This window comes from Pseudonaja textilis, chromosome Z (genome assembly GCF_049901715.1).
Source record: "Pseudonaja textilis isolate UNSWEBS1 chromosome Z, rPseTex1.2, whole genome shotgun sequence".
Classification (NCBI taxonomy): domain Eukaryota; kingdom Metazoa; phylum Chordata; class Lepidosauria; order Squamata; family Elapidae; genus Pseudonaja; species Pseudonaja textilis.
Window position 1 is genome coordinate 123,218,346 of NC_142008.1, and position 16,477 is coordinate 123,234,822.

The 16,477-nt window shown below is 46.2% G+C and overlaps 1 protein-coding gene across 2 annotated transcripts; it reads right to left on the reverse strand.

Annotated features, from left to right (window-relative positions):
- Positions 1–2,425: 2,425 nt before the first annotated feature.
- NEDD8 (NEDD8 ubiquitin like modifier) lies at positions 2,426–16,470 on the reverse strand. Of its 2 annotated transcripts, XR_015740046.1 has the most exons (5): positions 16,197–16,348; positions 11,959–12,006; positions 9,747–9,829; positions 7,681–8,030; positions 2,426–2,524 (listed from the first exon to the last, which is right to left on the reverse strand). XR_015740046.1 is itself a non-coding variant. In XM_026721952.2 (4 exons), the coding sequence occupies exons 1-4, from the start codon at positions 16,212–16,214 to the stop codon at positions 7,943–7,945; spliced, it is 237 nt and encodes a 78-aa protein (XP_026577737.1). In that variant the 5' UTR covers positions 16,215–16,470; the 3' UTR covers positions 7,573–7,942. The 2 variants fall into 2 exon arrangements, 1 of the variants encoding a protein (XP_026577737.1); XM_026721952.2 differs by lacking the exon at positions 2,426–2,524 and having other exon boundaries at positions 7,573–8,030; positions 16,197–16,470.
- Positions 16,471–16,477: the final 7 nt, after the last annotated feature.

The window sequence follows — 16,477 nt, forward strand, 5'->3', positions numbered from 1 at the left end:
CCCCTAGCCAGGCGCCTGAGCTGCAACTCCCAGAATTCAATAGGTGGGCTTTTCTCAGTTCAATTCAAGGCATATTGGAAATCTGCTGGCCAGGAATGGTGGTTTAAGGGAATTTGGCTTGTTGGGGATGCTGCAACGGTGGTTAGGTATGAAACGTTGGTCCTGAGTCTCCTTTTTCTCCGTCCTGTTGTAACTTCCAGCGGTCACTACGCGAAATATTGTAAGTCAAGGAGGAAGACTGTTGCATATGCTAATGGAGAGTGAAGCCAAGGAACGATGATCTCAATCTGGTCCGTTTTCTAGGAGGGAAAAGAAATAATTTATTTGTTTTTATTTATTTATTCTTTCAAGAGATTTTAAGATAACACGAACAAGTATAAAAATAGTTATGAATACATGAAAGGGATACATATAAGAAAACAAAAACAATAGGACAGGAACGGTAGGCACGTTGGTGTGCTTATGCACCATTTAAATTTAAAATGATTGGTCTTTTTTCCGCGGTGGGGGACACAGACCAAGGGTTTTAATGTGTCACCCTATACTTGCCTGGACTCCCACTATGGACGTCCGCGAATGCCGTGACCGGCTCCTCCTCGATGCTCTCGTCTTGGTAGGCGATGACGGCAGTCACTTCCAGACCCAGGATATTGAACCATTCTAAGCGGAGAAGGTTTGGCAGGTCTCAGTTCACCCGACAAAACTTTTAAATTTAATTTGGAAAGACCCCCTCCCCAGGACAGGGATGAGGATCCCTTGGTGGTCCTTTTGCAATATTTTCTGTTGCTTTAGCTGTTCCTTGTGAAGCCCAGAACGGCCTTGTTAATAGTTGGCCAGGACACAAGGGTCGTATACGAACTTGTGTCCACCACCATATCACCCAGTGATCCCTCAATGTCGACGGTGGTGTGGAATTTCTTGGAGCATTGGGCACTGTAGTAGTTGACAAACGTTTGAGGGGCTACTTTGTGTTTGCAACTTTGTCCTCTCCTCGCTGGTGCCTCGGAAACGGTACCTTCCGGAATCCCATCAGGGACGCACATGGACATGTCGGGGAAACAATCAGCCTCTGGAGACGGGATGCCGGCTGGGTTGCACGGCAAGGGTTTGCGGTGTGCCCCTTCCTGTGCATCTTTGGCAAGTGGCGTCTTTGGATCGGCCTGCTGCTCTGGGGGGATTGCCCCCACATGTGACACCAAAGAGGCGCCTCTGTCCCGTTTCCGGACTCCCTGCCTCCTCTTCGGAACGAGTACGGTGGATTTTGTCACCCTTGGATGTATCGTCTCCATGTTCCATGCTCTCGTGATGCACGGTGGCTGCTCCGCCCGAGGGATGGCCGCTCCTTGATCTCCGAATGGCAGTGTCTGACCTCATGGGGGACTCACTCGGTTTGGCCCCGTCTAGGGTGGCTTGGAACCTGAGATCAACCTGAACCCTTAATCGCCTTCGTAGGCTTAATTCTTTTATATCCGCAAGGAGCCTCTCTCACATCCTTTCCTCCTCCAGATGGCTGAATTTACAGTCTCCTGCCATTTCTCTCAGCGTTGCCACAAAGTCATAGACTGTCTCACTGCCTTTTTGATCCCTGGGGAGAAACTCATGTGACCAAGGCTGGTGCTGGGGGTGCATAATGTGCTCATAGGGGGCGGGGTGTAGTCCCACTTTTTAGACAATCACCAGGGGGCAGTGAGTTCGAGTCCCACTTTAGGACAAAGGGCAGCTGAATGTCTTGGATCAGGTGCTTTCCCCATCATTTGAGTTGCTGACGGTTATGTCACCCAGGATGTCCCATTTTTAAAAAAAGAAATAGAAACACCCGCAGTTGTACAAAGCAAGAGTAGGAGATAAACCCAAAAATAAAAGGTTTTTTTTAAAAGAGAAGTTAAACTTGGAAGTGGATCTTTCCCAAATTTTTTTCACCCCGAGAATATTTTAACTTTCTGCACTCAAATGTAGAACATAAGTTGAGTCCAGAATTAAGATTAAGGTGTGCAGGTTGTTAAGCAGCGCACCGAAAGACTGTACAGGGTTTTTATTGTTTATTTTTGGCAAGTGTCATTAAGCAAATCATGATTTTAAGTGATCCGATTGCCTGCAATGGACGTTTGTGGAAGGCAGGTGTAAGATGACGTAAAATAATCTCACATGTTCACGAGACGCAGAAAATGGCGGCCGAGGCAGTCTGGTTGTCAAGCGCGCAAATGGCGATGCGACAGGGCGTGTGTGTGTTTTTTGAGTCGAATCTTGGTCTTCTGGACCTTTTGGGGGGGGCTCTGTCTTAGCTTCGAACCATTCCTAAGTAACCTGTCGTAAATTGAGGATTACGGTTATATGTCGAGCACATAGCATAGGCCACTCAACCCCCCACCCTCCGGAAGCCCTGCAGGCCACAGAAGACACAAATTAAACCGTGACGATTGTAAAGTGTTTATTGAACATTTATTAGCCACGACATGGCGGGGATGATGGGGAAAGGGGCTCTGGATCCCGGGTGGCGAAAAACAGCAGATGCCTCCTTATCCACCTGTGGCCACAGGGAGGCTGCACCCCCGTAACTCAAAGAAAATGCACCCCGTTCCCCTAAAACACAACCCTCCCCCCAACCTCTAGAAGGACAGTTTGCAGGGAAACAGACATGTGGGGAGGCAGCGATGCCAGGCAGCCCGTCTTGGATTCGAGAAACAGATGCGCCCAATTCTTAGAGGATTAGGGGATCCTTAGAGGAGGAGGAGGGAAGGGGCAGAACAAGGAACACGGGGCGATTTTAGACCCGTGTTTGGCAACCTGGACAATGTCACAAAGGTGGGCTTCAACCCCCAGGATTCCCCAGAGAGCCACCTTCAAATTGCCAAGGTTGAAAAACCCGGTTTCGGATGTTCAGCTCATGCCTGGGGGGACCATCAAGCGAACTCACAGAGCTTCAGCCTCTCACACATGCCGCCTTTTCCAAGCTGGGCCCCGTGAAGATGGATGGATTTCAACTCCCAGAATCCCCTAGTCAGGCGCCTGAGCTGCAACTCCCAGAATTCAATAGGTGGGCTTTTCTCCATTCAATTCAAGGCATTTGAGAAATCCGGTGGCCAGGAATGGTGGTTTAAGGGAACGTGGCTTGCTCGGGAGGCTTCAACGGTTGTTAGGTAAGAAACGTTGGTCCCAAGTCCCCTTTTTTCTCCGTCCCGTTGTAACTTCTAAGGGTCATTAAGGGAAATGTTGTAAGTCGAGGAGGAAGACTTTTGCGTATGCTAATGGAGAGTGTAGCCAAGGAACAATGATCTCAATCCGGTCTGTTTTCTAGGAGGGAAAAGAAATAATTTATTTGTTTTTATTTATTTATTCTTTCAAGAGATTTTAAGATAACAGGTACAAGTATAAAAATAGTTATGAATACATGAAAGGGATATATATAAGAATACAAAAACAATTGGACAGGAACGGAAGGGACGTTCGTGCGCTTATGCAACATTTAAATTTAAAATGATTGGTCTTTTTTCCCCGGTGGGGGGACACAGACCAAGGGTTTTAATGTTTCATCCTATACTTGCCTGGACTCCCACTATGGACGTCCGCGAATGCCGTGACCGGCTCCTCCTCGATGCTCTCGTCTTGGTCGGCGAGGACGGCAGTCACTTCCAGACCCAGGACATCGAACCATTCTAAGCGGAGAAGGTTTGGCAGGTCTCCGTTCACCCGACAAAACTTTTAAATTTAATCTGGAAGGAGCCCCTCCCCAGGACAGGGATGAGGATCCCTTGACGGTCCTTTAGCAATATTTTCTGTTGCTTTAGCTGTTCCTTGTAAAGCCCAGAATGGCCTTCTTAATAGTTGGCCAGGACACGAGGGTCATATACGAACTTGTGTCCACCACCATATCACACAGTGATCCCTCAATGTCGACGGTGGTGTGGAATATCTTGGAGCATTGGGCGCTGTAGTAGTTGACAAACGTTTGTGGGGCTACTTTGTGCTTGCAACTTTGTTGTCTCCTCGCTGGTGCCTCAGAAACGGTGTGCCCGTTCCGTTGTGCATCTTGAGTAAGTGGCGTCTTTGGATCGGCCTGCTGCTCTGGGGGGATTGCCCCCACATGTGACACCAAAGAGGCGACTCTCTCCCGTTCCTGGACTCCCTTCCTTCTCTTTGGAACAAGTGCGGTGGATTTTGACAACCAAGGCTGTATTGTGTCCGTATTCCATGCTCTCGTGATGCACGGTGTCCGCTCTGCCCGAGGGATGGCCACTCCTTGATATCCGAATGGCACTGTCTGACCTCATGGGGGACTCACTCGGTTTGGCCTCGTCTAGGGTGGCTTGGAACCTGAGATCAACCTGAGCCATTAATCGCCTTCGTAGGCTTAATTCTTTTATACCCGCAAGGAGCCCCTCTCGCATCCTTTCCTCCTCCAGATCGCTGAATTGCAGTCGCCTGCCATTTCTCTCAGTGTTGCCACAAAGTCATAGACTGTCTCACTGCCTTTTTGATCCCTGGGGAGAAACTCATGTGACCAAGGCTGGTGCTGGGGGTGCATAATGTGCTCATAGCATGTCCTGAAGCTCCCTCCCACGAACTGCCTGCACGTGTGTTGGTGCTGAGAGGCCCATAGCCGTTTGGAAGACGTCCCGTCCACAGGAGCTCAGGAAAAACGCTCTTCTCCTCTTGTCCGATACTGAAGCCAGAAGGTCACTGGCTTCCCTGAAGACGTGAAATGGACCCATGTACGATCTCCAGTATCCTTTCGCTGGGGGGGATGGAGCTGGCCGGGCGTGGGTGGCCATCTTGGAGTGGCCGAGGCAGGTTCTCCTCCCCTTGCGGCGGTGATGGTGGTGGCCGCTGTTGCCGCTGGGATTACCAGCCTCAGTTCAGCCGCTTTGTGCTTTGATCTCTGCAGGGGGCCCCTTCCTCGCCAGGGTTAAGTGGGGGTCGAATGAAGAGGCCGGGTCCTCAGCCGGTCAGAACAGCCCTCGATGGAGTCCGTTAAGGTGTAGGGGTGGTGCCTGCCCAACCGCTCCCTCCTTCCAAGATTATCCCTCCCCTCCCCAGGAAAATAGACCAATGATTTCAACTTGTTTCTTTTTCCCCCGCCCAGAAGGCGGACCGGCTTCACTCTCCATTAGCAGATTAAGAAGGGACCTTGCAGGTCATCTAGTCCAACCCCAGCCTTTAGGCAGAAGACTCTGCACCATTTCTGACCAGGGGCAGTCCAAGGTCTTCAACAAAGACCCTCCTGCCTTCCCCAAGCTCCCCCTCCCCTCGACCACCCAGGCCAGTCAATCGCTCCCACTCCCTAATCCCCAGAGGGCGGGCTGCTGGATCCCCACCCCGCCTCTCAGCACGTCTGTCATCGCTCAGAACGGTCGCTAAAGAAAGGATTGGGTGTGTGTCGGGGGGGGGGAGGTGATTGGTTCCCTCTGAGTCGGGTGATTTTCTGGCAGACGTTTCATGAGCCAGCTAGGGAACATCGTCAGGGCTCAGGGGAGTGTTGGGTTCAGCGATGAAGAGGAGCAAGGATCAACGGTAGGAGAGAGGATGGTCCGCTTATTATATGCTCGTCTCTTGCCACTCACCAGGAGAGGGCGGGGTCTAGTCCCCCTTTATAGCCCATCACCAGGGGGCAGTGAGTTCGAGTCCCGCTTTAGCACAAAGGGCAGCTGAATGTCTTGGATCTGGCGCTTTGCCCATCACGTGAGTTGCTGACGGTTGTGTCTCCCAGGATGTCCCATTTTTTAAAAAAATAAATAAAAACACCTGCAATTGTACAAAGGAAAAGCAGGATATAAGCCCAAAAAACCAAGGTTTTTTTAAAAAGAGAATTTAAACTTGAAAGTGGATCTTCCCCAAATTTTTGTCACCTAGAGAATGAAAATATCAATATTTTAACTTTCTCCACTCAGATGTTAGTAATGCTCACCTTAGGCCATAAATTGAGTCCAGAATTTCGATTAAGGTGTGCAGGTTTTTAAGCAGCTCACTGAAAGTCCCTACAGGGTTTTGATTTTTTTTTTTTTTGCAATGGTCATTAAGCGAATCATGATTTTAAGTGAACCGATTGCCTGAAATAGACGTTTGTCGGAAGGCAGATGTAAAATGACGTAAAATATCCTCACATGACCACGAGACGTAGAAAATGGCGGCCGAGGCAGTTTGGTTGTCGAACGCGCAAATGGCGATGCAACAAGGCTGTGTGCGTTTGTGAGTTGAAACTTGGTCTTCTGGACCATCTGGGGGGGCTCCGTCTTAGCTTCGAACCATTCCTAAGTGACCGGTCATAAATTGAGGATTACGGTCGTACGTCGAGGACTTAGCAAAGGTTACTCAAGATACCCCACCCCACCCCAGGAAGCAACTATGGAAAGTTTATATGTGTTCCCATAGTAGCATGATACCTATTTGAAAAGTAATGTGTAAAATGTTTAAGATTTAAATGAATATTAATATAAACGATAGAATTGAATTGATATGGATTGTTGTTTTAATCATATTATATATTCATAATTTTTTCTTTTTTAAAAATATAGTGTGTAATTTTAGAATGTACCAAGGAGAATCCGAATGGAAGTTATGTATTATATTAAGTATTATAATTTTAGGGGAAAGATATAAAGGTGTCATACTCCAATCAGTGATTACAGGAGACATTTTGTTTAATGAAGACGTTTCATGACCCAACTAAGGAACATCGTCAGGGCTAAGGGGAGTGTGGGGTTCAGTGATGAAGAGGAGCAAGGATCAAAGGTGGGAGAGAGGAGGGTCCGCTTAATATATGCTCGTCTCTTGCCACTCTCCAGGAGAGGGAGAGGTCTTGTCCCCCTTTATAGCCAATTACCAGGGGGCAGTGAGTTCGAGTCCCACTTTAGCACAAAGGGCAGCTGAATGTCTTTGATCAGGCGCTTTGCCCATCACGTGAGTTGCTGACGGTTGTGTCACCGAGGATATCCCATTTTTTAAAAAATAAATAAAAACATCTGCAATTGTACAAAGCAAGAGCAGGATATAAAAATCCCAGGTTTTTTTAAAGAGAAGTTAAACTCTTCCCCAAATTTGTGTCACCCCAATAATGAAAATATATTTTAAGTTTCTCCACTCAAATGTTAAGTCGTCCTCACCTTATACCATAATTTCAGTCCAGAATTAAGATGTGCAGGTTGTTAAGCAGCTCACTGAAAGACCGTAGAGGGTTTTGATTTTTTATTTTTTACAATGGTCATTAAGCGAATCATGAGGTTAACTGAACTGATTGCCTCCAATGGACGTTTGTATGAAGCCAGATGTGAGATGACGTAAAATATCCTCACATGACCACGAGAGGCAGAAAATGGCGGCCGAGGCAGTCTGGTTGTCGAGTGCGCAGATTGGCGATGCAACAGGGCTATGTGTGTTTGTGAGTCGAAACTTGGTCTTCAGTAGTTTGGGGCGGGGGGGGGGGGGTTTCCTTCTTAGCTTCAAGCCGTTCCTAAACGACCGGTTGTAAATTGAGGATTACGGTCATATTTCGAGGACTTAGGAAAGGCGACCCAAGACACACACACAAATACACCCCAGAAACCCTGCAGAACCAGGAGACACAAATGAAACAGTGACGATTGTGAAGTGTTTATTGAACATTTATTAGCCACGACATGGCGGGGATGATGGGGAAAGGGGCTCTGGATCCCGGGGGTGAAAAACAGCAGATGCCTCCTTATCCACCTGTGGCCAGAGGGAGGCCGCACCCCGTAACTCAAAAAAAAAAAAAAAAAAGCACCCCATCCCCCCAAAATAATTCTCCCCCCAGCCTCTAGAATGACAGTTTGCAAATAAACAGACATGTGGGGAGGCAGCGATGCCAGGCAGCCCGTCTGGGATTTGAACCCAACGGGCCTCCCATGACAACTCGAGGGGGTGTGTGAGGCTAACCCACATCCGGGGTCTTTGACGAAAGGGGGGTAGTGCAGCAGCGCCGGGGGCACCATCATCGCAGGCCTCCGCGCAAGGCTAGGACCAAGTGGAGGACGGAGCCACCCTGGATCTTGTAGTCGGCGGCCGTTTTCTCATCGTTCCTGTGGGGGGCGGGGGAGAGAGAAAAGCAGGGGTGAACCCCTATTTTGGGGATCTGGACTGTTATATCATTCCCAGGGTCTATTAGAGATCTGGTTCGAGCCTAGGTAGAAGCAGATATTTCTCTCTCTGGGCACCCTGAGAATATATTTGCTGAACAAAAACTCCCCATTGGTAATAGGAAGGGCATCCGGCCATTAAAACATATTCTTCCAGCTCCATTCAGTTGCCCAGATTCCACCCCGCGAGGCATTCTAGGTTGGTTAAAAGATGATGATTGATTAACTTGAGAAAATATAGTTGATAGCATCGATATGTAAGCGAATTTAGATTTTCCACTCAAAGAAATAAGGGAATTAAAGAAAGATTTCATTTACAGGAAGTCTACATCATTTCCGTTAATGACTGTTGAAAGTTACAGGGGCACTGAAAAAAAGAGGCTTACGGCCACGTTTCACACTTAAAACCGTTGCAACATTCCCACATGCGCGTGATCAAAAATTAAGACGTTTGGCAACTGAATCATAGTTATGACGGCTGCAGCGTCCCGGGGGTCACGTGATCCGTTTTTGCGACCTTCGGACGAGCAAGGTCAACCGGGGGGGAAACCGGATTTACTGAACCACCCCGTGACCCATTTAAGAACTGCAGTGATTGTGTGTCTTTTAAATGGCACGTAGGTGGAGGTTCCTATTTTGGGTCCCTGTATTACAGGTAGTCCTCGACTAACAGCCACAATTGGGCCCCCAAATTTATGCTGCCAAATGAGACATTTGTGAAGTGAAATTTTGACCCCTTTTCTTGCCGCAGTTGGTTAAGTGAATCACTGCAGTTGTTAAGTTGGGAACACGGTTGTTAAATGAATCTTGACTTGCCCCTGGACTCTGTCGGAAGGTCGCAAAAGGCGATCACCTGACTCCTGGGACACTGTGATCGTTATAAATATGAGTCAGTTGCCAAGTGTTTGAATTTTGATCATGTGATCTCGGAGATGCTGCAACATTGTAAGTGTTAAACATGGTCATACGTGTGAAAAATGGCCGTAAACCATTAAACAAACTGTTGTAAATTGAGGAGCGTGCATGCATTGATCTTATCAAAGAACCTTCACAGAAAAACGTGAATTCCCAGAGCACGTTTAGGGCCACCCAAGAAAAAGATTCTTTTATCGTTATTTCAATTTTCGTTTCTGGGTTTTGTTAAATTGCAGTGGATTAGAGGAAACTATATAATATATAAAGGAGGAATGGATAGGTTTTCTTGGATGGCTAATAAAACAAGCCAATGGTTTCATGAAACGAATCAATCCAGACTTGTCACTCCAGCCTCAGCAGGCTCAAATTACAGCTAGCCCTCACTTAATGACCGGCATTGGCACCAGAATTTTTGTCATCAAGCAATGCAGTCATAAAGCGGGATGTTCACCTGGCTGCATGGGAAGAGAGACAGCAATCCCAATAGGTCCCAGTTGCCCTTGTTGAACAAGGACCATGCGGGGCGTTAAGTGAGGACCTCATGGGATCATGACATCCGACTTCCCACCGACTTCCCCAATGACTCTGCTCCTTTGCAGGGAAGGTTGCAAACTGTGGTTCCCTTGCTTTTCAAAGCATTCTCGGCTTGGTTTCGTTTGATGGGCTTTTTTTCACATTTTTTTCATGTCCCTCCCCAGGATTAAAAACTATGCCGGCATGATGACTCTCCACCTTGAAACTCACATTTGCTTCCCGCTGTAGATGAGTCGCTGCTGTTGAGGCGGGATGCCTTCCTTTTCTTCCACCCGCTCTTTTATTCTTTCCACCTGAAAGGGAACAGAGAAAGGGAGTAAAAGAGAGTAAGGTCAATTTTCCCCGTAGAACAACTCTCAACTTCCACCGGTTGGGAGGAGGGAAGGGCTGCAACAAGCAACACGGGGCGACTTTAGACCAGCGTTTGCAACCTTGTCAACGTTAAGACGGGTGGATTTCAACTCCCAGAATTCCCCAGCTAGCCAGCCAGCCATCTTCAAATTGCCAAGTTTGAAAAACACTGTTTTAGATGTTCGGCTCATGCCTGGGAAGACCAATGGCAAATTCTTTGAAACTCACAAAGCGTCAGCGTCCCTTAACATACTGTATTTCTCAAGCTTGACCACTTGAAGATGACCACAGAACTCTGGGAGTTGAAGTCCACCCATCTTCCACTTCCCAAGATTGAGAATCATTGCTGTAATGTTTGATTCTGTTCCAAGACAGCACCCAAGCATCTTCTCTACAACCTATGGCCGCTTTTCAAAGCTGCTCCTGTGTAGGCCATCAACATCTGACCATTGTCAGAAGAGCTTCCCCAGGAACTACCTGAGGGCTTAGGAAAGTGGCTGGGATTCCCATCCAGGTGGATGCACTTGCAGTCATTAACATCTTAGGGTCTGGTGGGGGATGAAGAGAGGTTCTGGAAAAAGTGTCACTCAATGAAGGAAACCATTGTGTGAAAAGAAGACTGAGAAGGAAGTTTCGCCAACAATTGCAAGTTAAGAGGGGAAGATGAATTTAAGGATGTAGAAAGCGGCTGAATCATTCTATGAAGACCTGAAGAAGCTTCCTGGATGAGAAGCGAAAGGTCTTCGAAGAAAAACCACCACCAGGAAGTCCAGTTGCCTCTTGAAAAAGCACTTTGGGGTCTATGGAAGGGGTGGTTTCTCTGTGATCATGGCTAAATTCCCTTCCCTGAAGTTATCTGAAGACCAATCAATCAGAATAGAGCTGGAAGGGGCCTTGGAGGTCTGCTAGTCCAGTCCCCTGCTCAAGCAGGAGACCCTATGTAGCATCTCAGACAAATGACTGTGCAACCTCTTCCAGTGATGGAGCATCCACAATGCCTGGTGGCAAGTCGTTCCACTGGTTAATTGTACTCACTGTTAGGAAGTTTTCCCTTAATTCCAGGTTGCTTCTCTCCTTGATTAGTTTTCATTCCTTGTTTCTTGTCTCCATGTGCTTTGAAGAATAGGCGGACATCCTTTTTGTGGCAGCCCCTCAAATACTGTAAGACTGCTGTCACATCCCCCTAGTCCTTCTTTTTTCTAGACTGGCCACCCCCAATTCCTGCTAACCGTTCTTCGTAGGTTTTAGCCTCCAGGCCTGGAATCCTCTTCGTTGCTCTTCTCTGCATTTTTTTTCTAAAGGCTGAACATATTTTTTGAAATGCGGTGACCAAAATTGGATGCACTATTCTAGGCGTGGCCTTACTAAGGCTTTATAAAGGGCCATTATTATTTTGATTCTGTGCCTTGCCAAGCGTCCCAAATCTGATCACGTGACCGCGGGGAGGCTGGAACAGCCCTAAGTGTAAAAAAACGTCACTTTTTTTCAGCGTCGTCGTAACTTTGAATGGTCACTGAATGTCTGATTGTAAGGCGAGGACTATAGGTGGCTAGGGAATTCTGGGAGTTGAAATCCACACAGCCCCTCAAATATTGGAAGACTGCTCTTATGCCCATCCTTCTTTTCTCTAGACTAGCCAAGCCCAGTTCCTGCAACCGTTCATTATGTTTTAGTCTCCAGTAATCACCTCAGAAGCATTCAATTTACATGCCCTGCTTAGATTACATTAGATTATCCTCATTTATATTATATCCAGCCCTTTAATCATATCAGTTCCTCTTCTTTGCACTTTTTCCAAAGTCTCAACATTTTTTTTTTGTAACCTGATGACCAAAACTGGATGCAGGATTCCAGATGTGGCCTTAATAAGGCTTTATAAAGTTTGCAGAAAGAAGGGGTGGGGCCGTGGTGGAGGAATTCCCCCTCCTTTGCACAGAAGCCTCAAACACAGCCCTTCCTCTCTCTACAAACATGGCTTTGTGGGTGAACTGCATTTGGAGGCAAAGTAGGACACGTAGCAAGGATAGTCAAGCAAGATTAAAACCCACCCCATTCCTCTGAGGGTTGATACCTTGTCCGTCGGTTCGATATCTATCTCTATCTCTTTCCCGGTCAGCGTCTGCAAGGAAAGGAGAAAAAAAGGTTTCATCAAGCCATCACTGTCCACTTCCTCTGCAGAATCCCACTCTGGTTCGGTTCTAAAGAGAGATGGGGGTGGAACTTTGTATCTCCGGGGGACTTTCCTGGCTTATGCACAAATAAAAAAGATTATTTCATTCATCGGCATTCTGGCTTAGATCACACCATGCTTAGAAATTTTGCTGGCGTTTATAGCTAACAGAGGGAGCCCTCACATCTTTTAATTACTAGCTGCGCCTCTCAGAAGAGCTGGCTTGTAATTAACATCCAAAATGACTCTCTCTCCAACCTATTAATTAGATTTAGGCCTCCAGATTTTGCCTGTCCATCACCTTTGATTTAGTGGCTGTTAATGCTTTGAATTCAAAAATATGGACAGAATTTCAAAGAACAGAGGAAGACGGTCATTTAGTGAATCAGTATTCAGAATAATAGCGTAACAGCGTTGAAAGGGACCTTAGAGGTTTTCTAGTCCAACCCTGTTAAAGGAAGAGATCCTGTACTGTTCTTGACAAATCTTTGTCCAGTCTCTTCTTAAAAAACCTCCAGTGATGAAGGGCCCACAACTTCTGGTGGCAAGCTGTTCCACTGGTTAATTGTCCTCACTGTTAAGAAATTTCTCCTTAATTCCAGGTTGCTTCTCTCCTTGGTTAGTTTCCATCCCTCATTTCCTGTCCTGCCTTCAGGTGCTTTGGAGAAAAGCCTGACTCCCTCTTCTTTGGGGCAGCCCCTCAAACACTGGAACATTGCCCCTAGTGTCACCCCCTAGTCCTTCTCTTCATTAAATGAATTTTTATTAAGTCGTTTTTTTTCATTCCTCCTTCTGGAAGGCTGCTTTGGATGTAGAGAAACCCAGGGCAATCTTTTCACAGGCTTGGCCAGCAAGTAATATTTTCTAGTGATTACAAAGGATGCTGAGCTGAATGAATCAAAGAGTACTTAAGGCTAACAAAATATATGCAATTCATCTGAATTCGGATGAGTTTGAAAACACAGCAGCATGCCAGGAGTTGAGTAAAATAATAACAATAACAATAAAACAACTGTATGTTCTCTGACTTTCAATGCCTCCAGACAGTTCCCAACCATTACAATAAAATCAATAACATTTAGCCAGAAAGACAAAAGATGACAAGATTGATGAAGCAAGGCGGGGTTTCACTCTCCTTTGCCGGAACCTGGGAGAAAATGCCAGGGGAAAATCAAAAGTATGATTAAAAGTTAGAAACGGTGAGAATCCTCCACCTTCTAAAGGATAAGAGTGTCTGGTGGATGAACAGTAGTTGCTTTGTAGCCCAACGACCTGTTTTAGTTGATAAACCAAGAAACAAGCCACTCAGAGTCACCTGACTCATGAGATGGATAGCAAATACAATTTGATAAATAAACAAAGATCTTAAAGCAATTTATATGCAAACGTATATGAGAATGCGAGATGACAATGTATGATTATTTTAGTTGGTTGCACCGTCAGCCAAATGTTCCTTGTCTGGCCGTCGGGTGCCTTGGAAAATAGCTTGACCCTCTCCTCCCTCAAGTATTGGATGCTGATATTTGATGGCGTTGAAGGTATTGTCACAGGATGTAAGCTATTCGGAGTAAAGCTGCCTTTTACAATTGACCGATGGGGATTTTTGTCAATGCCGAATGGCGTTCAAGAGGTGTTCCAGATGTTTTTGGGATTGCACCCAAAGTGGCTAGCATTATTGGTCCTACCTTTGCTTTCTTTTGCCACAGTCATTCTCTTTCTAAGTCTTTGTATTTTGTTACCTTCTACAGTTCTTTCTCTTCTCTCCTGCTGCCTGCAAGAGCTGCCATGTCTACTATCCAGACTTTTTTTGGTCATTATCATCAATTGTTACATTATTTATTAAATTTGAATGCCACCCATTTCTATCAAGTGACTCACAATACCATAAATAACAGAATAAAACAATTATAGGATTAAAACATGAAAACATCAAACATTAAAACATTAAGATTAATATTCAAGAGAAAACAATGTGTACACAGCGTGGAAGTGAGATCTTGCACTAAGCTACTTTGCCACCTCCAAAATGTGACCCCACTTTATCCCATGCCAGTTGGCAAATATATTATTGTTTTTATTTTTATTATTATTACTCATCACACAGTCAGCCAGATGTTCAGGCTGGGTTTGGCATTTTTGTCTACCTATTGAGTCCTTACCGAGGACCTGGGATAGGCAAATCTGGATGTTTGATGGTGTTACAGATATTGCTGCAGGATGGAAGCTGTTCCAAGTAAGGCTGCCTTCTGCAATTGACTGATAGCAAATTTGTCAATGCCTATGGTGTTCTGACTGCACCCAGAATCCTATTACTATTAGTACTACCCTTGCTTGCCTTTGCCATAGTTGTTCTATTTCTATTTGTAGGTCTTTGTATTTTGTGATATTTGTGATAAAATGTATCACAAATACTACTTGACTGGCTCTGATGGTTGATATGGGTTGCTGCCAGCATCCTAGATATCAACCAAGTATCTTCTTAAAATGTACTATATTCCAAGTAGCACAGTTTTTTGAACCTCTGCAGGTGTTATTGCAGGAAACTGCAATTTCTTGATGTATTTTATAAAATTCTTGGATACCACTGTTACACGTTTCATCCATAATCATGTAGTTTTGATGGCCGGGTCGCAATATTTCATTTTTTTCCCAGTTCTTTTTCTTCGACTCTGGATTATTATTACTGTTATAAACTTTTATTCATTAAACATGAAACTCAGTCAACTAAACATTTTAAAATGTATCACAAATATTATTGACTGGCTCTGGTGGTTGGTACGGGATGCGGCCAGCATTCTGGGTATCAACCAAGTATCTTCTTAAAATGTACTATTATTATTACCATGTTTCCCCCCGCCCCAATGTTTTCTATCCTGAAAATAAGTCCTTGCCAGATTTTTTAAGGGAGCCTGATATAAGCCCTACCCCAAAAATAAGACCTAGTGAAGGTCATCATCATCCCAGGTGGTAGGCATGGCCAGCACTTGAGGTGACGAGTGAATGGAGAACCAGCCCAGCAGTAGCAGCGCTCCCACTCCCGTCGGCCACTACACTTGCTGCCTCCTGTACATGGAAAAAAAAAGACATCCCCTGAAAATAAGCCCTGTTGCTTATTTTGGAGCCCCCCCCAAATATAAGACCCGTTCTTATTTTCATGGTAAATGTACTATAACTATTATTATTACTACTATTACTATTATATCGTTGTTGTCAATAATTAAGCTCCACTTTAGTTTACTTTATTGTCATTGCGCCTCGTACAACAATGAAATCAAACACCATCTTTAGTGCACATCATGACCATGAAAATAAACACACATCCTTCACACTCCACATGCTGCTGAATTTCTACCGTACGTGATTTATTTATGCCTGCTTCTTCCCTTGCAACTTTTCCCAAGGCACAAAATCTGAACCCCTTTTGGCAACCATCTGATTACAGGCAGTCCTTGGCTTACAACCGTTCATTTAGTGACCATTCAAAGCTGGCTTATGACCGTTTTTCACACTTACGACCGTTGCAGCATCTACAGTGGTCACGTGATCAAAATTAAGGCACTGGGCAACCGACTCCTATTTACGACAGTCACAATGGGGGGGGGCATGTGATTTCGCCCCCCCCTTTTGCGACCTTCCGGCAAGTAAAGTCCAAGGGGAAGCCGGATTCGCTTAACAACCATGTGGCTTAGCAACGGCAAATTAACTCGCTGCACAACCGGCTCACTTAGCAACGGGTCCCACTGCCGTCATAAGCCGAGGACTAGCTGCACTAATGTTGTAGATCAGTGACTAATTTACGTTGGGTCGTCCAATTAGCGGGTCTTTTTCTGAGAAATATCCTAAATAAGCTCGGGCTTCGACCGAAGGAGGTTAAATCACTGGGGTTGCGGTGCCTTTTTGTGGGGATTGTGTTCCTTGACACAACCTACGCCTTAGGTATGAGGCGTAGCCACCAACCGTTTTGGCGCTAAGGAAGGCCGCCCGTCACGGCATGGAGCGTGCCGGCTGAGGTAGAAAAAGCAGCGGGCTCCTCAGAGCCACCCATAATGCACAGCGGCCGCCGCTCTCAGGGATGCCGTGACTCAGCGCACTTGGATAGGCCCGTTCGCGGCTCCCTCCGCCGGAGTTTGCCGCCTCACCTTCACTTTGATGAGCATCGTGGCCGCTTGTCTCGCTCGCTCGCCCGCCTGCACCGGTGCCTCAGCGCCGCCCAACCTCCGACCTCGGAAACGGAACTGGCTTCCTCGCTCCGGACGGATTGTTTCCTGTCGCTTGTGACGTCACTTCCGTCTTTTTTTTTTTAAAAAAAAGTCATAAATCAAAGCCCAGGAGAGAATGCTATCTATTCTTCCGCCGCTGTCGCGCTGTATTATGGGAGACACTGTTTTTTTCTCGCTAGGGCCGCCATGATTTAAATGGA

Coding starts and splice junctions, on each gene's coding strand:
- NEDD8 (XM_026721952.2), bottom strand. Junction 9,830..11,958: donor ATATCGAACCGACGGACAAG/GTATCAACCCTC, acceptor GTTCCCTTTCAG/GTGGAAAGAATAAAAGAGCG. Junction 8,031..9,746: donor ATCTACAGCGGGAAGCAAAT/GTGAGTTTCAAG, acceptor CGCCCCCCACAG/GAACGATGAGAAAACGGCCG.